The following is a 19497-nucleotide window of genomic DNA, read 5'->3' on the forward strand; positions in this document are numbered from 1 at the left end:
TACTCAAGATAGGGGGTTCATTTATGTATCTTTTCATTAATAGCTTGATTGAGAATATCCCGACTAGTTTTGTGTATGAAATATGGAAATATTTATTAGGTTATATTTTTATTAAGACTCACCAGATTAACTCACCATCTACACTGATAAACAGAAAATACTATATCGTCATATCGAATTCAATTAATTAAAACATCGTAAAATTTAGAAGCAATGAAGCAAAGCGACATGTTTACATTAGTTATGATATGAAGTAGCATTTTTTGAAGCGCCCATGACATATAATGCTCACAGTGTATTCTTATCAACTGACATGGAGGCTCATGTGCAACGGAGCGGGTTTTAAATTTTTCTAATTAAATACATTAGTTTCAACATGATCACTGAATAACACTTTATAATGTTAAGAACTAATAACACTTTATAACAAAACTCAAAGGATTTGAGAAATACAGTGGCCGTCATACGAAATAAAATAAATAGTTACACTTCGTCGCATGTACAAATGTATGTAAATATATTTATTGCTAAATTTCACAGATAAATGAACGGTGTTTTAAATTTTGAAATCATCGTGGCCTAGAGGTTAATTAAGACTAGTATCGAGCGAAAATATTATGTCGGTGTTCAAATCCCGCTGGCAGCTACTATTTTTTCCTAATGAAATACAAATTTAACTTATTTTTTAAATTTAATTCCACGATAAACGAATAACGCTGTGTAATAAAAATAAAATCTGCAAATAATATATATTACGTACTATACAATTCAAACATAGACCTCGAGCTTCAAGGTGGGCAGGAAAAATAGCACTGTGATTTTTACATAGCTCTTTCATCGATCTAAGCAATAAAAACATAAACTTATTATTAAAAATAATTAAATTTTATCTACTTACTTTGCATGCTGCAATACCTTTGATACACAAACAACCACGTGGGATATTTGTTATCTTATCTATCGGTTAGCTTACCCACTATGCTATTTTAATACAATCTAGAGCGTATTACGAAATCGACTGTCGAACCGAAAGCCAAATAGTTGATGTAATGTGAAAACATTGAAGAGTTTAGCATCCTTGTCTGCTTCCACTTGCCTAATAAGAGTTAAGTAGTTTGGTAAAGTAAATATGTTACGAGTCAATTTAAAAGTTGTTTTGTAAATAGAAAAGGAGGAACTTGAAATCGCAATGAAAATGTTCTTAAAATATATGTTTATCAAGTAACGAGTAATGGTAAAAGTTTATAGAACTAAAATTTCTAATCTATTTAGATGTTATTTCTTATTAGATAGATTGTTTAATAGATTAGATGTGATCTAGATTATTTGATAGAATTTGAATCTATTTGAATAGAAATTTCTGAAAAGTTTACATTTGATGGACAGATCAAACAAATGTATGTATACAAACATGTATGTATTTATATACATATCCACACAACAGGGAACAATTGAAGACATGAGTGGACGAAGGGGATATAATACAATTTGTTAATTTTGAGAAAACGGGCAACAAACTTTTGTTAGTTGTAGTTTTTCTTCGTACATAACTCCTTCATCACATGCAATTTCTAAAAATAGACTTTAAATCTGGAGTCTTAAGGTATGGTTTAAGGTGGTTTACAGGCGCATAACACCTTCATTCATTCGTTCAATGTAAAAAATAAAAAATCTTAAAAATGGTACTTAACCCCTTTATCCATTGATGTCTTCAATTGGCCTAGCTGAAATGGTAAATTTTGAATACTAGCTAGGGTGACGTTAAAAACCAACATTCTCAAATTAAACAGAAAAGAATATTCATTAGCTGTAACTAGATTCATATAATTGTGTTATGAATCAGAAATCTAAAGCGACAGTGGTGGCCAGATATCTCGCGCGTTATGTCATCCTTAATTGTGTACGTTGCATGCGAAGTAAAAAAAATATTCGTTGAATAAATTTTAATATACAAAGCAATTCTTAACATTCTCTTATAATTAGTAGCTCCTTAAATGAATAGGTATTGTACGGTGCATATATTTTTATATATTAATACGTGAAGCAAAAACTTTGTATCCCTTTTTACGAAAATTGCGCGGACGGAGGAGTATGAAATTTTCCACACTTATAGAGAATATAGGGAAGAAGTGCACAATGCTAATATTTTTTTTAAATAATGCATAAAAGATACATTAAATCAATAAAGAAAACATTACACACACTACATACCATGTATTTGACGCACACACGCATGCATACTTTTTATTGTCAAACTTTTGTTCTTGACGTCTGTTGTCAAATTGAGAATAGATTAAATATTGTTTGTCTTTGTTAATATTTTTTATAGTGTAGTCATGCCGAAATTTCTGATTATAGAAGTATAAAATACAATCATAATAGTGTACAAACTTACAATTCCAATTAATTATAGTCGAATTTCGACTACTGCGGGACCTCTAGTTTTTATTAAAAAGTAAATTGTTATGTCCGTAAATTGAAACATTTTGAGCGATTTCATTCCAAATAAATGCGTGGGCCACAAAGCTATCAAACCAATCATAAATCAATTTCACCTCGAAATTTGATACGATCTCGTACGTTTACCACATTAATCAGATTCTCTCCGCACAAATTGAAATCTACAAGGTTCACGTAGGTATAGGTACTCAACAAATGTTCACGATTGACTTCCACGGTGAAGGAATAACATCGTGTAATAAAAATCAAACCCGCAAAATTTATAATTTCCGTAATTACTGGTGGTAGACCTCTTGTGAGTCCGCACGGGTGGGTACCACCACCCTGCCTATTTCAGCCGTGAAGCAGTAATGCGTTTCGGTTTGAAGGGCGGGGCAGCCGTTGTAACTATACCTGAGACCTTAGAACTTATATCTCAAGGTGGGTGGCGCGTTTATATTGTGGATGTCTATGGGCTCCAGTAACCACTTAACACCAGGTGGGCTGTGAGCTCGTCCACCCATCTAAGCAATAAAAAAGAAAAAAAGAAAAAGAAATCGTGACCTGAATTTGCGTAAATACCGTTTTAATTTACGGTAGTTATACTACGTAGGTAGACTGTTATAAACATTTCAATTTGCAACTAAGTCACCAGGTTATCTACGGCATGGCCTATTCCTTTTTCGATGAGCCAATATCCTGCATAACTAAGTTGTATGTCGTGACACTAAATATGTGACTAGCATAATCACTGAACGATAAAATGCATTTAAAAGACACATAAAAAGCAAATGTGAGAAGTAAACAACAGGACGGACAATTATTTCCGAAGATCTATAGCAGTGATTCTCAACCTTTTATTTGTTGCGGCACATATTTAACGATTTTAAAATTTGGCGGCACACATTAAACGATTTTAAAATTTGGCGGCACACAAAGAAAAAGATTTAAACTATTTACTTTCTAAAACAATGCATAAAACGTTTATAAAAAACCATTAAATATACGAAATAAACTAATATATGCTTTAATAATATTTAAACGTTTAAAAAGGGATTAATTACTAGCTAATAATAATAAAAAATTATTTGATATAATTTAATAATATTAACATTATTATATATTGGCAAAATTTGGCGGCACACTTTTGAAATTTCGCGGCACAAAAAAGTGCCGCGGAACAGTGGTTGAGAATCACTGCCCTATAGTAATGAAAACTGAGTATGTTGTTCATTTTAAATAGGTACCATACAGATGCTAACAGTGTGACTAATTACGTATTCCACTTGTAAGACAAACTACATTTGCAACGGTTATTATTCCTTGACACATATTACAGTTAATAGCTCGATCATGCCGACCAAACGTTGTTACTTGTACAATTATTAATCTAGCCATTGTTAGTGTCATTAACGTAATGTCTATTACATTTAGGAAAAACTTCAAATACAAATTTTGTGGTCGTGTAAGGAAATGCAGATGAGCTTAGAACCCGTTTCGGTTTGAGCAGTTATCACTGGGTCCGGTCTCAAATTAAATCCATTACACTAATGAATTTTGAGGGTTGTTTTTTCCACAAAATATCATTCATTGCTGAAAAAAACATGGAATTATTAAATATGTACATAGTATTATACGCATTAAGATCATAAAATGACAAAACCTACACAAAGTGTAGTTTAGTAGTTTTTTATATATATTTTTATTGCTTAGATGGGTGGACGAGCTCACAGCCCACATGGTGTTAAGTGGTTAGTCTGGAGCCCATAGATATCTACAACGTAAATGTGCCACCCACCTTGAGATATCAGTTCTAAGGTCTCAGTATAGTTACAACGGCTGCTCCACCTTTCAAACCGAAACGCGTTACTGCTTCACGGCAGAAATAGGCGGGGTGGTGGTACCTACCCGCACGGACTCACAAGAGGTCCAACCACCAGTAATTACTCAAATTATAATTTTGCGGGTTTGATTTTTATTACACGATGTTATTCCTTCACCGTGGAAGTCAATCGTGAACATTTGTTGAGTACGTAATAACAAATTGTTTTTTTTTATTTATTTATAGGATAGAGCCAGGTTCTCGGACACTAGTTGGCAGATCCACAGAACATGGACACGAAATGGAGACCCTTTGTCGCTTTCGCCTCCTCCCACGCGAGCGTCGCCCGCTCCGCTTGCCTCACAGGCGCTCCCGGAGACCGTCACTCTTCGTTCAGACCAGAACGGCATCTATGACACAATCACAGTAAGAATTTTAACTTAATAATATATTAATCAACCTAAAACAGTATTTTCCTGAATTCCTGAAATCTACTATGTGTACAAATGTAGTTTTCGAGAAAATAAAACGACCTCCTGAAAAAAAAATCCGAATATTTTTTTAGTACATAGGATACTTTGATCTACAATAAAATGCAAACCGACGCTTAGGATTTTTTAAGACTGACGCGTAATAAAGAGAAATATTGAGATATGCACATGGGAGTTTTTGCTGAGTATTTATAGGTATTCAAAATAACTTTCTTATCATATGAAAACATCATTATGGCCCAAAATGTTACATAGGAGATTTTAAATTCGCAGCGACGATATTACGGTTTAAAATTGCTTTTATTATTTCGGACATTTCGAATATTTGATAGTTTTCTTGGCATCGAATTACTGATTTTTTTATTATATTATTATGTCAATCAAATTAAATAACTGATTTTTTTATTATATTATTATGTCAATCAAATTAAATAAGTATTGAAGTACCATCAAGACTTCAAGAGACACAATCTTTATTCATTATCTTCTAGTTTGATCCATTGACCTTGATGACAATATTGGTGTCTTGCAAGTTCAAAACTTAGCCTGAATTTATTAGAAATCATCGGTTCCGATCAAAATGTAATTCTTAACTGTTTATTTAATATCCAGCAACTCAACTCATGAAGACTAGTTTAGTTTTTCTGAGTTTTATTAATGACTTAAGGTTATCACTACATTTTAATGTTTATGTTATTGAAAAAATTTTAAAACGTTTTTTTTTTTAAATATATGCTATTTTCATCATACTATAAGTTCTTATAAGATAATATTTTGTTGACATACATGAACATAAAAATATTGGTTTTGAATAATACTAGCATCTTCAATTGATATGACAACTCTTAATTTGGTTGGATCAATTTAATTAATTTAAATTTTAATTTAATTAATCTCTTGCTCTAACTGCACTGTAAACCTTATGCTGCCGTATTAAATCTTAGGTTTCATTTCTTTTAATATACCGTTTAAATAATTAGAAATTAGATTGATGATTTAATTTAATTATAAATTAACAGGGTATCTTGACGAGCAAGAAAGCAAGAGGTTAAAAGTGGGCAATTATAGTTTATGACTACCATAAGATGACAAGTAATTATAAGTTAAAACCTTTAGAAATCTTACGCAAAATTGTGAACATCGTGTGCGGGTATTGCGAGGTTTATGAACGATGGACGCAAGGTCACTTAAATAAAACAATGCTAACATTGAGCAACGATTATGTTTGTGACAAATTTTCGACAATTATTTTTAAATTATTTTGTTATACTCGTATACTCATGTCTTCTTATCGACGGGAGATAGAAAGACACTTATATATTTTTCGAGAAAGAAGATGTTAAAATATCTATATAAATATACTTGAAATTTAAAAACATTTATTTTAATGCTCAGAACAAAGAAGTCGTTAATTTTACGTTTTACATTACTGAAGTTTCTGCGACTTTGAGTGATTAAGATTATCATTGACCAAAATATTTTGGGAGCAGACTGATTGTTGTATAAAATTTTTTTTTTAAATATATGTTTATATATAACGTCCTACAAAAAAATTGTTTGAAATAATAAGGAACATCGGTACGGCGGTCGGCTTTTGCAGCCAGGATAGCCAAATACGAACCGAGTCTTGCCTTCGAAGCTATAGATTTGCATTAACTGATCATAAATCATAACCAAGCGGCCCATAGCTCTCAGCTGAGGGCGTGCACGCTAGTTCCTGTTGTTCGACTAATGTACCTTTGTGCGCGCACGCTCCTAAGCTAAGGGTTAGCGTCCGTCATATCCGCTGACCGTCACCGACCGTCGTTACCTTTAACTTTTTGCTACACAAAAATATTTATTTTTGTTTATGATATATCTCTAGATATATATACATACTACTCTAAACAAATGTATATGCACATTACAATTCACTTAAATTTGTAATTCAAAAAGTGAAAGTGAATACATTGTAATTTCCCGAGAAAAATATGTTCTGTTTTTTGACCCAGAGGCCTTTCTAGTTTTACCAGGACAACTAGGCAAGCAAGGGCTCAGTCAGCAGGTTAGGGATTTGCGAACACGATAAAAAATATATTTGTTATTCTCTGGACCATAAACCACTAGTCGATTTAAAATCACGAACCAGTGAATACATAATGTAGTATTTGGTATAATAAATGTATCCGATTGTTGTCATTTGCCATGATAAAAAGTTAAATATCTTGACTTAAATATCTATTATTTTTGTCTATATCTCTTAATAATTCACGTGTTCGATCGTTTGAATATGTGAATGATGACGAACATGTTGTTGGATAACTTTGGATTTGGTCAATTCTATTTATTTGAATTTAGAATGTTCATTGAAATTTACATTTAATGTTCATTGCTTACGTAATAGTCTTTGAATACAGACATTGATTTAGTTAAACATTGTTTTATTCTACAAACAAAATCAATTGTGGTTTTTTTTTTTTAATTTGCATATTTGTAGCATTGTAAATGTCGATCGTGACATATCACATTTTTATAGCTAATAAATATTTTCTTCGGGCGTTAAAATATTAATATTTTTACTGTCATTAGGCTGATGCGCTTACGTTTCGGCTAGTATAGAGCGGTTATTTATCTCATTGCCTATGTCGATCTCATGATAGTGAAGTGGTAGCCATAGTTTCCCGTTACTGATGGTGTATTCAAAGCCACACGATTAGGTAATAACACTTTGCCCATTTTTGCCGCGAACTATAAATCCGTTTCGGTTTGAAGGGTGCGATAGTTATATACCACACCTTGTAGACTTAAACCTCATGTTTCAAAGTGATTTCTGTGAGCTTGATCCACTTAACACCAGCAGAGCCCTGAGATCTTTCATCCATCTATGAAATAAAATCACCTTACCAACCAGTCTTCTTGAAAAGCGGTGCCTCCGTCCTAAGAACTGTCATTCGTTTTCGTTTGCTAACGTCAAGAGAAGATTTCTAAATTCTACGACAACAAACATGATTGGTGTATTCAATACTTCTCTTAGCTCGATCACCCTATTCGCCCCTATGATGTCTGACGATGGTGTTAATAATGTGGCTTCTCCAACATACTATTTTAGCTTGAGTATAAAATAAATTAGGAAAGCATGCAATAGATTTTGTAGAGCCGAGTAATAAATAACACATTTTCCTAAATTGAACGTTAGACAATTATTTTTAAAATTGCTAAAATAATGAGCAATTGATTGATTGTTTATAATTGAGTTGGTTTTATGTTTTGTATTGAAGGGTCAACAATATAAAGCCGGCCGGATATTGGTATCGTTTGAACACTGCCCGAGGCCACCACAAAACAATTTATTTTACAACTAAAAACACCCACATTATTGCGTACACATTTCGGAGACGGCTGCACTGTTTAATTTTATTCTAAAACAATGCTCTTATCTTATTCCAATAGGAAACCTTTAAAAGACAATACCTACTCGAGCTTTAATGCATACATGAAGAACCGGTTTCATTAATCTACGCAATAAAACACCAGCCAATTCGATTATTTTAAATAACCTTTGCTCTTCGATCAGTTACGTGGATCAATGGCATTAAGCAAAGCCTCGGAGTCTCACTGCCTAGTGATTTATAGGTATTTCTAGGATATACACAACCTATAATTTCTCTAGATCTACGTAATGGCTTATTATGCATGGAAGTTGCGTTTTAGCTATTTAGTTACACGAGTCATTAATCCAGCAGAGTACAATTACCGGTAATTTGTCTTCGTAACTATTAAATTTCACTTTCGAATAAACAAATAATAAAACCTCTATAGAAGTTAGTTCATTTGAAATTCTTTCATTTTACATTCGACTGCTTATGACGTGTTAATGCGTGGCTGTCTGTTTTGATTTGAATTCAGTGACATTATCAGGGCAAATTCGCTGGAGCATATTTGGGGGGACCAAAGGTTGTGCCGACAATTTCCGTCGAAGCCGAGTAGCGGAAGAACCCACGTAATGGCGTAATTGTGTTTTCGTATGACTGATGACCCCGTCGACACCTATATCCGAATTCCTAATGTCTCGACATTTAGTGGAGTGTATTTAGAAGTAAAACTAACAACTGCGTTTCGCAATTTACTTATCAATTGTCTACATAATTGCCACATTGTTTTCGTAACCGATCTATTCAAATAATTAGTTTTTGTGATAATGCAATACTTTGGCTATGATGTTTTGACATTACTCGTTAGTATTATAATGTTATTAATAATAATTTAAATTAATTACGTTGTTGTCTCATTGCATTAAGTCACTAGACATATTCGAGGAAGTATCTATTAGAGATAGTGCTTTTGGTGTGGCGCTTACAGATATCGTCTGTCTGGATAGGTAAGATGGGCAAGTATACCGGTTATTTCTGCCCTGAAAAAGTAATGCGTTCCGGTGTAAATAGACTCTGACTCTCTCTCTCTCAATATTACTGGTGGTAGGACCTCTTGTGAGTCCGCACGGGTAGGTACCACCGCCCCGCCTATTTCTGCCGTGAAGCAGTAATGCGTTTCGGTTTGAAGGGTGGGGCAGTCGTTGTGACTATACTGAGACCTTAGAACTATATCTCAAGGTGTGTGGCGCATTTACGTTGTAGATGTCTATGGGCTCCAGTAACCACTTAAGACCAGGTGGGCTGTGTGCTCGTCCACACATTCAAGCAATAAAAAAAAAAACATATTAAGTTTATTAACGGCGTCCACTTTGCCATGTCTATAGACTCGGTATTCAATTAATATCACGAGAATCGGATTAAGGTATCGACTTAATCACCATAAATAAAACTTTGAACACAAAAAACAAATTCGTATAGGTACATTCGTAGTTAAAAATTTTTACTTCTTACAAACGTGTGAAATAGTCTTTATCTTCTGTACCATACTCTCACGCAAGAGATTACACATCCCCAAACGGGTATATATTAGTACATTTTCAGCTTTGCTAAGTTATGCATGTGTAAAAATTACTTGCTTCGTACCGTATCTTCCTAAGTACTACTTGCGGTTAGCGGTCCCTTCACAATGTAATGGAATGTTAATAGCATGAAAGAGAACTATGTTTAACTCATAACTGATTACTTCAAAAACGATCGTAAAATTACTTCAAAGCCGATCACAAATATTTACTACGAATCTATAATAATTAGTATACACTCCGTGATGTTAAGTTTCTCGTGTGCCATTAAATGACTAACAAAATCACACCGGTCTCATGAATTATGCAAACGTTCAAAGAAAGGGATACAAGGATGAAACCGTATTTCAGTTTCCGAAGTCAGAATGAATAATTTAGATTGCCAGGGAGTAGGGCTGTCAAGGAAAAATAAAGTGTATAGCTCCGATTAATTATTTGTTTTTGTTTAGACAATTTAATTTAGTAAGTTAAGTAAGTTTAGCTAAGTTAAACTTTTCAGTAGGGACTTACTTAAAAGTGAAAAATATTTTTTTGAGTTAAGAGTGTTTTTTTATTTAATAAGATTTTGCCTAGCCCTACTTTTTTGTTATAAATCTTCCTTTGAAGGCAACCCTAACTTGACACGAGAATATTCGAATTACATGAGTATTCTGAATACAAATAATAGATACCATTCAGGATATCATGATTCTTATTCTCCTCACTTTAAATACGCGTATACAATAATTTCAATAGTTTCAATGAATACTGTGTTATGTCACTGTTATAAATGTCGCGGATACAATTACGTAAAGAAAGAAAATAATGAAATCTGTTTGGATTTTCACATCTTATTTGTATGCCGTCACCTAGTCAAGTTGTTTGTCGAGTTCGACTCGAACGTATAATACGTATGTAACTTGCAGATACAGTGGAATTCAAATGCCTAGCAAAGTCACATTGAATCGCAAGTGAGTATTGCGAGTAGAATAATGACTATTCAAGTGACAATGTAGATCTCACTACGGTGTTGTAATACCGAGTAAAGAGTCCAAGGATTAACGAAAGTGAAAAATGTACGTACATTTTTTTTGTTACCTACGATGGAAGACCAACATACGGCCTGCCTAATGAAGAATGGCCAATATCGTTCATGGATTCAGCATTGCTGGGGGTACAGCCAATCTGCAGCTTACTCCTGAGGTTTCTATTCAAGCCTCGTTTGAAGAAGTACCTATCATGCCCAGTGCTAACGAAGCCCTACGGAGGGAATTTATTCCAGACTCCGTGGAAGAATGCAGTAGTACAAAAAAGTTGATATGCATTTCGGGGGCTTGTGGTGCGATTGGAAAATAGAGATTTTGATAATGTCCATCAGATTTTCAAAACATTACAGGTAAACTGGGCTGGAAAATTTGGTACGTTAACACAAATACACCAGTTTTGCTGTAAAAATTTTCTTAATGTGTCGGTTAGAATAGCCCGATCCTATCTCTTCTGATAAGTGACATAAAGGCGATTAAGGGACTCCTCGGAAAATTAGCAGCAGCGGTTTCTCTGAACACTACGATATTGCAACGCCAACCGACATTTTCTGTAGACGCAGCGTGAAACCGGACTGGCAGGTTCCACCACTCTTTCAATTTCTGCTTCTAATCATTAAGAGATGGGAAAACTCTTAAGCTAGACAGTTGAGAATTCGAGCGTCTATGTGAGTGTTAGCATTCCCATTCTTACGTGCCTGGACTCCGATGATTACAAGTAGAATATAAAATCCTATACGTACATAAATAGTTTTATAAAATTCTTATAAATTACGGAAATAACCTTATCGTGAGTGATACGCGGGAAGGATCTTTATAACAAACGTATACGAGATTGGATCCTTTCGTTTCGTATCAATATTATTCAGATGAACAATCTGTTTTTGTTTATTACCCATCGGCCTTTTTTGGGTTAGCTGATATTTTTCGTTTATTTTGTATTCATCGCAACGCAGGGGCGGTAGGTAATTTCTTTGTTTAATAATAATGTATTTTTTCTGAAGTTTCGACCTCGTGAAAAACGGTAATGTTTTTAAATATGATTGATTGATTGATTTCATAGTGGCAGAAGAATAATAAATTTTTAAACGTATCCCGCAACATTCGATAATTTTACAATTTAACTAGCGGGTCTGATCAACTTTTTTTTATTGCCTTTGTAGGTAGACGAGAACACGGCCCACCTGATGGTGAATGGTTACCGTCGCCCATGGACTTCAGCAATGGCAGGGGCAGAGCTAAGCCGCCTACCGCTTAATACTCTGTGGATGCGTAAACGTTGTCCTGTCGTGAAAATAATAAAAAAATCCTAGAATTCGACCGTAGCGCTACCTAAGGTTCAAATATACCAAAAAAATCATCAAAATCGGGTCAGCCATTTAGCAGCTAAATGACAAATATACGTGTAGATGATAGAAATGTCTATATTTAAATAAAAAATTATATACATACTTATTAATATTGTATACTTAACATATAACCTGACATATGTTCACGCAAAATTCAGAAATTAGCAAAAACATCATGTAACAATATAATAAGAGACCCGTTATTATATAGTATCATAACCGAAACTAATTAGTTCAATTATGTTATAACAACACGGATTATTCATACGGCATGACTGCTTTAATTCAGAAATAGGCAAATGACCGCAACGACCGGTGCAAGCACACATTATGTCCAAACACCACAAAAAAACTTAAAATAATGTTTTTATGGTTTGACTAAGTAGAACAATAACACTTTATCAGCATGTTTGAGATAAAATCTTTTAGGTGAACAACAGGTTTTGGAACCGAAACTGATAGTGGTGTCGCTCATAGCTATTTGACCTGTGTAATAAGATTGAACGCGCATATCTTTATATCAGCATGTGTTTTCACTTTACAATTACGTCGCTGACGTAGGAGACCACCCACCGACCACGCGCGATAGAGATCACGGGCGTCAGGTGTTGGGGCATAGGTTACTAGCACCGCTATCAATAAAGTTCGACATTTGAACAATGGGCCTGAAACTAAATTTTATTCAAAGTAACAGAAAACCCGACGATATCGCAGACATTCATCGAACAGAATGTTTTAGGGTCTTTATTATATTCACAGGCGTATCTATAAATAAAGATGCAATTTTCCATTTTGATAATTATCAGAGCTTACAGTCAGCGCATGAATGCCACCACTCGCTTTGAGGCAATAAGATCTAAAAGTCAATGGGATTGAAATAACGGCTGTTCAATCAATCGAACCGAAATGAATGATTTCCTTGTTGTACAAATATGTGGTACTAAATCACACGGACTTACAACACCTTTGAAGATCCCCCTGAAGATAACATTACTACGGGTGAATGATAACGAATGAGTTTTATTATTAGTGCTATTAACAGTGCCACGAAAAGGCCGGGATCGCGAACTGTATTTTGGCAAATCTTTTATTTTTATTTACGGTAGGCAGCGGCGTTACGTGCCCCTTTCATTACTGATACTCACGACGTCGGTAACCACCTACCATTAAGTAAGCTCGTCTGCCAACAATGTCTAAAAAAAAAAGCAAGATTCTTAAGACATACCGAACCTATAGTTTGTTCGTGTAATTAATCCTCGATCTTCAACAACAACACTATTATTATTATTTGGAAGGAAACGGACAGCTAACACCGATCCCCAAACTTTAAAGTATAAACCTTTACTAAATTACAGCTCGATATGAAACGATAAAGTGTAATTAATACAAATTGCTGTGGGCTTTAAATGGCTGTCAAAGAGACCGCGGGTCGGGATTAATGTTAGATAAGTGATTGGTCGGTTATCGCGAAACTTTCTCACGATAGATGTTGCGGTATGGTCGGTGCTTTGCGCCCTAAGGCGCTATCTTCCAGTGTAGGGGGCTTCTAATAAAATATTATGGCCCCGTAAGTAGGTAAAGATAAGACGTCGCAAATATTTTATTTGATTAAATTTGTTCGAGATAACAGAGGGATTCTTTATGACGCACTTATACAACAGTTATAACACTCCTTTTCTTGTTTCTTGATTTAAACTGAGGAGATGACGAATAAATCTGATAGCGATATTTCTAGAAACTCTAAACAACAAGTTTAGATGAATTATGTAAGTAAATCTGAATGAAAACCTAATTATCATAACGCTAATGTTATCTGACGCCATTTATATCTTTCTCTCATTATATTTATCTTACGATTTTATCTTCTGTTTGTTACATCTTTTTACAAATTTTATTGATTATATTATTTGTTCCGTTGTTTTAATTGATCAGTAAGGCAGTCACCTTAAGATCGTTGTTCCCTCTCTGTTATATTACGAGTATGTTTATAGTATACCTGGCAATGGAAGCTACACGAACGCAGGTAGAATAAGTTAGTCACCAAGACTAAACTAATGTGTGCATTATTTAAGGTCACATTCGTTCATCTCCTCGGAGAGTTTCTTCATCAAAATTATTACTCATATGACACAAGATATTAAAACTACGAGTATAATATTTTTATTTATATTAAAATACCTATATTTGAAACCTATCCTTATCATTCAAAATTAAAATTGACCCTTGTCTTTTCAACTGGAAGAAAATATCTAAAATATAATGTATTTCACAAGCCACCGGTAGATTGGTTTTTTTTTAAATCCTGTTAATTTATTAAAACAGATGGCCGAAATAGAAAGTTTATTCGTAGAAATGTTATGTAAATAATCTTAGAGTAAATATTTGGGTAATAGCTGGTTAGAAGTTACGCTTGCTTTAGTTGCTTTTAAATTTACTATTGACTTTGGAAGTCATTTTCGAAAGATACGCAAATGGACATATAAGCAAGCATAAAACTAATATCCAAATCATAAGGTTGATTTAAATTGTTATTTTAAATTCAATTCCTATTCTATAATTATTATTTTTAACCAATAGTATAACAATTAGTACTTTTGTCTTATGTAAAACGAACCCAAGGTATAATAAATTAAATGGAGAATTCAACAAATCCATCCGCAATTCAGGCAATCCTAAATTGATTACAAAGGAAAATCCTTTGGCTCTATCTAGGGCTGTAAGAATCTAATATAGGAACCTAAAAAGGTTTACTTATAATCGACATATGCTGAACCAGCATGGTTCGATTTCATCTCCCTCCATATTTCTGCCGCGTACCAGTATCGAAATTGGAAAGATATTGATTTCTTATAATGAATGGCGATATTCACGTGATAATTTTCATGTAATCTTTTAACCAAACCGGTGAGTTAGTATTACGCACATTTACGATGATAAATGTTAGACAATTTTTCAATCACCAAATTTTAAGTTATATAATATGACTCAGTAATTAAACCCCCTCGTTGGTCGACTTGTTAGTGATCCTGATTATACTCTCATTTATCCGATTTAGATACTCGGTTGGGATCAGTATCTTGGTGAAAGATATATTTTGGTATTGGGGGTCTATATTGCTCCTGTTTCGTATATGTTGCAAGCATCCACAGCTCGGGAGAAAATCTCAGTCTGAGGTCGTTGAATATTATATCATTCTCTTGTATCATTCATCGATTGTATTACGTATCATTCTTCTATACTAATATTATAAAGAGGAAAGATTTGTTTGTTTGTTTGTTTCGAATAGGCTCCAAAACTACTGGACCGATTTGAAAAATTATTTTTCCATTAGAAGCCGACATTGTCCCTGATGAACATAGGCTACTTTTTTTAATTTTTTTATTATTTTATTTTTTTGGTTTCATGTGTGTTTTAATGTTTCCGAAGCGAAGCGAGGGCGGGTCGCTAGTTCTTAATAATGAAGTAATCTATTCTTTTTATATCAAACAAAACGGTTTGTGCTTTCTGTTTTCTTCTTGTTAAAGCTACACTGGTTGTATTATTTATAAATTTAAACATATTTAAAACGAAGATATTTTATCTTGTGTCTTGATACAAGCCAGACACTGCGTCTAAAATTAATTAAACATTATATGAATTTTGGGATGTTTTGCTCATCGTTGGTAAAATAATCTCTATGTTAATGTACACGCTTAAAACATACGGGATACGACCACTATCCTTATTCAAGTTAATACGCTTACTTTATTCTCCACTTATAAGTTTTATCAACTTTCACATTCATAAATTACTTTTAAATTTATTATATTTAATAGTGAAACTAAATATTACAAACTAGCTGACCCGGCAGACTTCGTAGTGCCTCAATCGATAAATAAAAGACCTAAACTTTTGTATAAAATAAACTTAACACAAACAAAAGGAATCCGTTCGACGGGAAAAACAAAATTGTTATTTTGATTTAATTCCGAGTATTTTCATATTTATTTACATTTTAAATGGAGGGTCATTTGGAGTGACACAGTGGAAAAATAATTGCATTAATCAAAATTGGAGCCAAAATTTCGTATCTGCATCGTTAAGAAATATGCTCCGGTTGAATGTTTCGGATTTTATGGCAAAAGCCCAGCGGTCTAGTGTTGCCCTACCCATCCATTCTTCGTATTTCATAAGTATTTAAAAATATATTATACATCATAATTAATAAATAAATCTTGAGTATATACATGATGAAATGTGACTTTACAAATTATGAATTTATTATACTTAATTTTTAATTTTAATGTGATCAACATAAGTCTCACGCCACATACTAAGTCTAGACAACCAAAACGTATCGTGACGTGTACATAATTCTAACTAATGTTCCTACCCAGTATAAGCAGAATATTTAAATGAGCCTCCTCGCACACATTGGTACTTAGATCTCTTTTTATTTATTTAACTTCATATCTTAGTTCTTGTCACTTCCAACGCTGATCATTTGTGTTTTGATTGATTGATTGATGATGAGCTAGTGCGACTTTAGTAGTTCGTTCAAGGACAGAGTTTACTGTAGTTTTTGACAAGCCAAAGTCTTTTAGTAGGTTATAGAGAGATTTCGCTGGTATTACCTGTCCCTCCCACTTCAACAGCAAATAAACTCCATCCATTTTCCATACCCATTTTTGGTTAGCTCATTCGTGAGATCGTAGTATGTGTTTCTTTTTTTGTGTGATCTTTAGTATATTTGTTTCCCACGGTATAGTAAGCTTCACTAATGATACATGCTTGGTTTTCCTAGAAAAGAGAAATAGTATGTCCAGTCTGGAAGGCCAAATTCCGACATCCTCAGAGGTTTTTACGCTTTCTACTTACTTTAAAGGGCAACAAAGGCTACTGGTGGTAGTACCTCTTGTGAGTCCGCACGGGTAGGTACCACCGCCCTGCTTATTTCTGCCGTGAAGCAGTAATGCGTTTCGGTTTGAAGGACGGGCAGCCGTTGTACTGTTAAAAGTGAGACCTTACAACTCATGTCTCAAGTTGGGTTGCGGCATTTACGTTGTAGATGTCTATGGGCTCCGGTAACCACTTAACACCAGGTGGACCATGAGCTCGTCCATCCATCTAAGCAATAAAAAAAAACATAGTCAGCTGGGCTGTAAGATCATTCGCCCATCTAAATAAGTGAGAAATGCAACTACTGCTGTGTTTATCGTGATGTAGATGAGCTAAGAGCGTTGCCTAGCAACCCTGCGTCGCCAGAGCGTCGAGCGCCGGGACGCTGCGGGCGCCAGTGTACTCCCGGCGTCGACACCGACGTCTACTGCAATCATAAAAAGTTAAATGCCTGCACTGTGTGTGAATTTAGAAATTATATGAAAGCGATCAAAAAATAATGTAAAAACGATTGATAGTGTGAACTGTGGATATGGAAAAAGAAAGTGAAAGGCTGTGATTAAAATAATGTTTACACATGTCAAATTTCGTGAAGCGATATGACTGATACACCAAAACTACCGATTACACTGATGCATAGAAAATAAAATATTTCCAAATAGCTTTAATAGAAAGTGCCGTAAAGAATATCATTATTGCAATTATAATTTTTTAAATATTAAGATAACGAATTCGGGAAACTTCCATACATTTGAATTAGCAAACGGGCTTAGTAAACAGCATACGATAAGATCAAGATAAAGTTTTGCGTAAATGCATAAAATAATATTATTATATATTTATTATCAGACGCATGCTGATACAAGCATTCTCCTCTAAAATTTAATGATAACGTTCCCCAGGTGCAATTGAATTTTTAGCATAAATAATTTCAAGACACAAAATGTAAGAACAGTTGTTTATGATGCTCGCTAAAAATCTAAATTTGCGTTTCGAATCATGTATTATTCTACGAAGTAAAAATGAGAGAGCACTTTTAGAAAAGAGTACCTATTTACACGGTGCCGTTTCTTGTGTTGTGTTTACAATAGCTCATTGAAAGCGAGAAGAGAAACGAAGTAATGAAAGGACGGTCGACGGCTGCCAGCACTCTGTGATCTTTGCTTCTTGTATGTGACGGCCTTTTATTTAAACAGGTCTCACCCTCTCGGTTATTCACCCTCGCGACCGTCGAGCACGCGCTTTCCGAGGTCAGGGTTAAAATCTGCGCCATTACTGACACTCGGACGTATGTAAACATTCTGGCGCTAATTAAATCTCAAGCTGTCAAAACCAACGAACACTCTTTCAAAACAGTAAAGAGAATCGTAGGGTTTTGAAATGTTTTCCTAAATGTAGTTAAGCAAATTATATTACTTATGTGAATTTGGATGTCGCAGTGCAGAAATACAGGCGCATGCCCCCGGGCGCCGGCCACTTTACGTAGTCGGCAGATTCCTGCGGATTTTCAAGGGCTTATAAGAACTCCCATTGTTTTTCTTCAAACAAAGATTTCAGTCTTTTTGTTTTTTTTCATTTTGATTTTTGAATGGTCCGTATCTGTACCGTATTGTCTTTACTAAAGCCAAGACGTGAACATCTAAAAATGATACATATATTTTTCTAAATTATTCTTATGTGAATTCAATGAAAGTTAGCTTCAATAATAGTTTTGCACAAAATAAATTATTACGATATTCGTTCGACTATTCGGCGATAGATGGCGTTACTCTTACCGGCGTAACAATATAGATGAACTAGAAATTAGTGGAAGCGATCGAGGATGCGCGGTCGTACTAGGAGCGGAAGTGGTGAGGAAGCAGCGCGCGCGCTCCATCGACTCGCGTTCGCATTGTGGCGTGCCGTGTTCTACATCCAACGAGGACATTTGCGACATCTACACACGCGCTCGCGGAGACTATGGGCCGATCAACGTACTTCGGTGGGCATCATCACTTTAATTAATTTGTCATCGATTCAATTCAATGAGATCAGCTATTCCAAAAGCTGTTGATGTCGATATGAGTTTCCCAGGTTTATAGTATATAAATGATTGATTGATTTTAGGAGTTGACGTATTCTAAAAATCGACCCTTATCTATTAACTACAAAATAAAGATGTGTGGTGTCGTGGGACACCGGGTAGGAACGAAGTTCCTATAATTAATTTTAAGTTCTATTCAAGTTATAAAGATAATAAATATTCGGGCATACATTATTATTATGATTTTTTTTGTTGAAAAATAAAGTAAAATATATGTTATTTTTTGTACGTTATTATAAAGTTAAGTCGTACACTGTGTGCATTAGTAATAAAATTCTTACGTTACGTAGTTTTTTCCCGGTTAGGGTACCCCTCCGCATCGTCCCATAAGGAACTTCGTTCCAAAAATTATTTGAAACTTTCAAGATATCGCTGCTTAAGTTGTTTTACTTGTACCAACTGGTTATAAGAATGACTTATATTTCAGTATAAGAAGTATCATTGTTGTACTTTTAAAATATTCAACAATTGTACTATCATGCA

General features: G+C 34.3%; 1 protein-coding gene across 6 annotated transcripts in view; it reads left to right on the plus strand.

The window, feature by feature from the left end:
• The window catches only part of by (focal adhesion protein tensin), a 125502-nt gene that overhangs the window by 69242 nt on the left and 36763 nt on the right, over window positions 1-19497 (plus strand). For 5 of the 6 annotated variants that reach the window (XM_028180906.2, XM_028180908.2, XM_028180907.2 and 2 more), the window contains one exon: window positions 4508-4687. In XM_028180906.2, the coding sequence (XP_028036707.2) occupies window positions 4508-4687 (180 nt within the window). Of the gene's footprint in view, window positions 1-4507; window positions 4688-18738; window positions 18913-19497 lie in introns of those variants that run through there. The other variant, XM_089740326.1, reaches the window with a different exon arrangement.

This window comes from Bombyx mandarina, chromosome 04 (genome assembly GCF_030267445.1).
Source record: "Bombyx mandarina strain Sakado chromosome 04, ASM3026744v2".
NCBI lineage: Eukaryota > Metazoa > Arthropoda > Insecta > Lepidoptera > Bombycidae > Bombyx > Bombyx mandarina.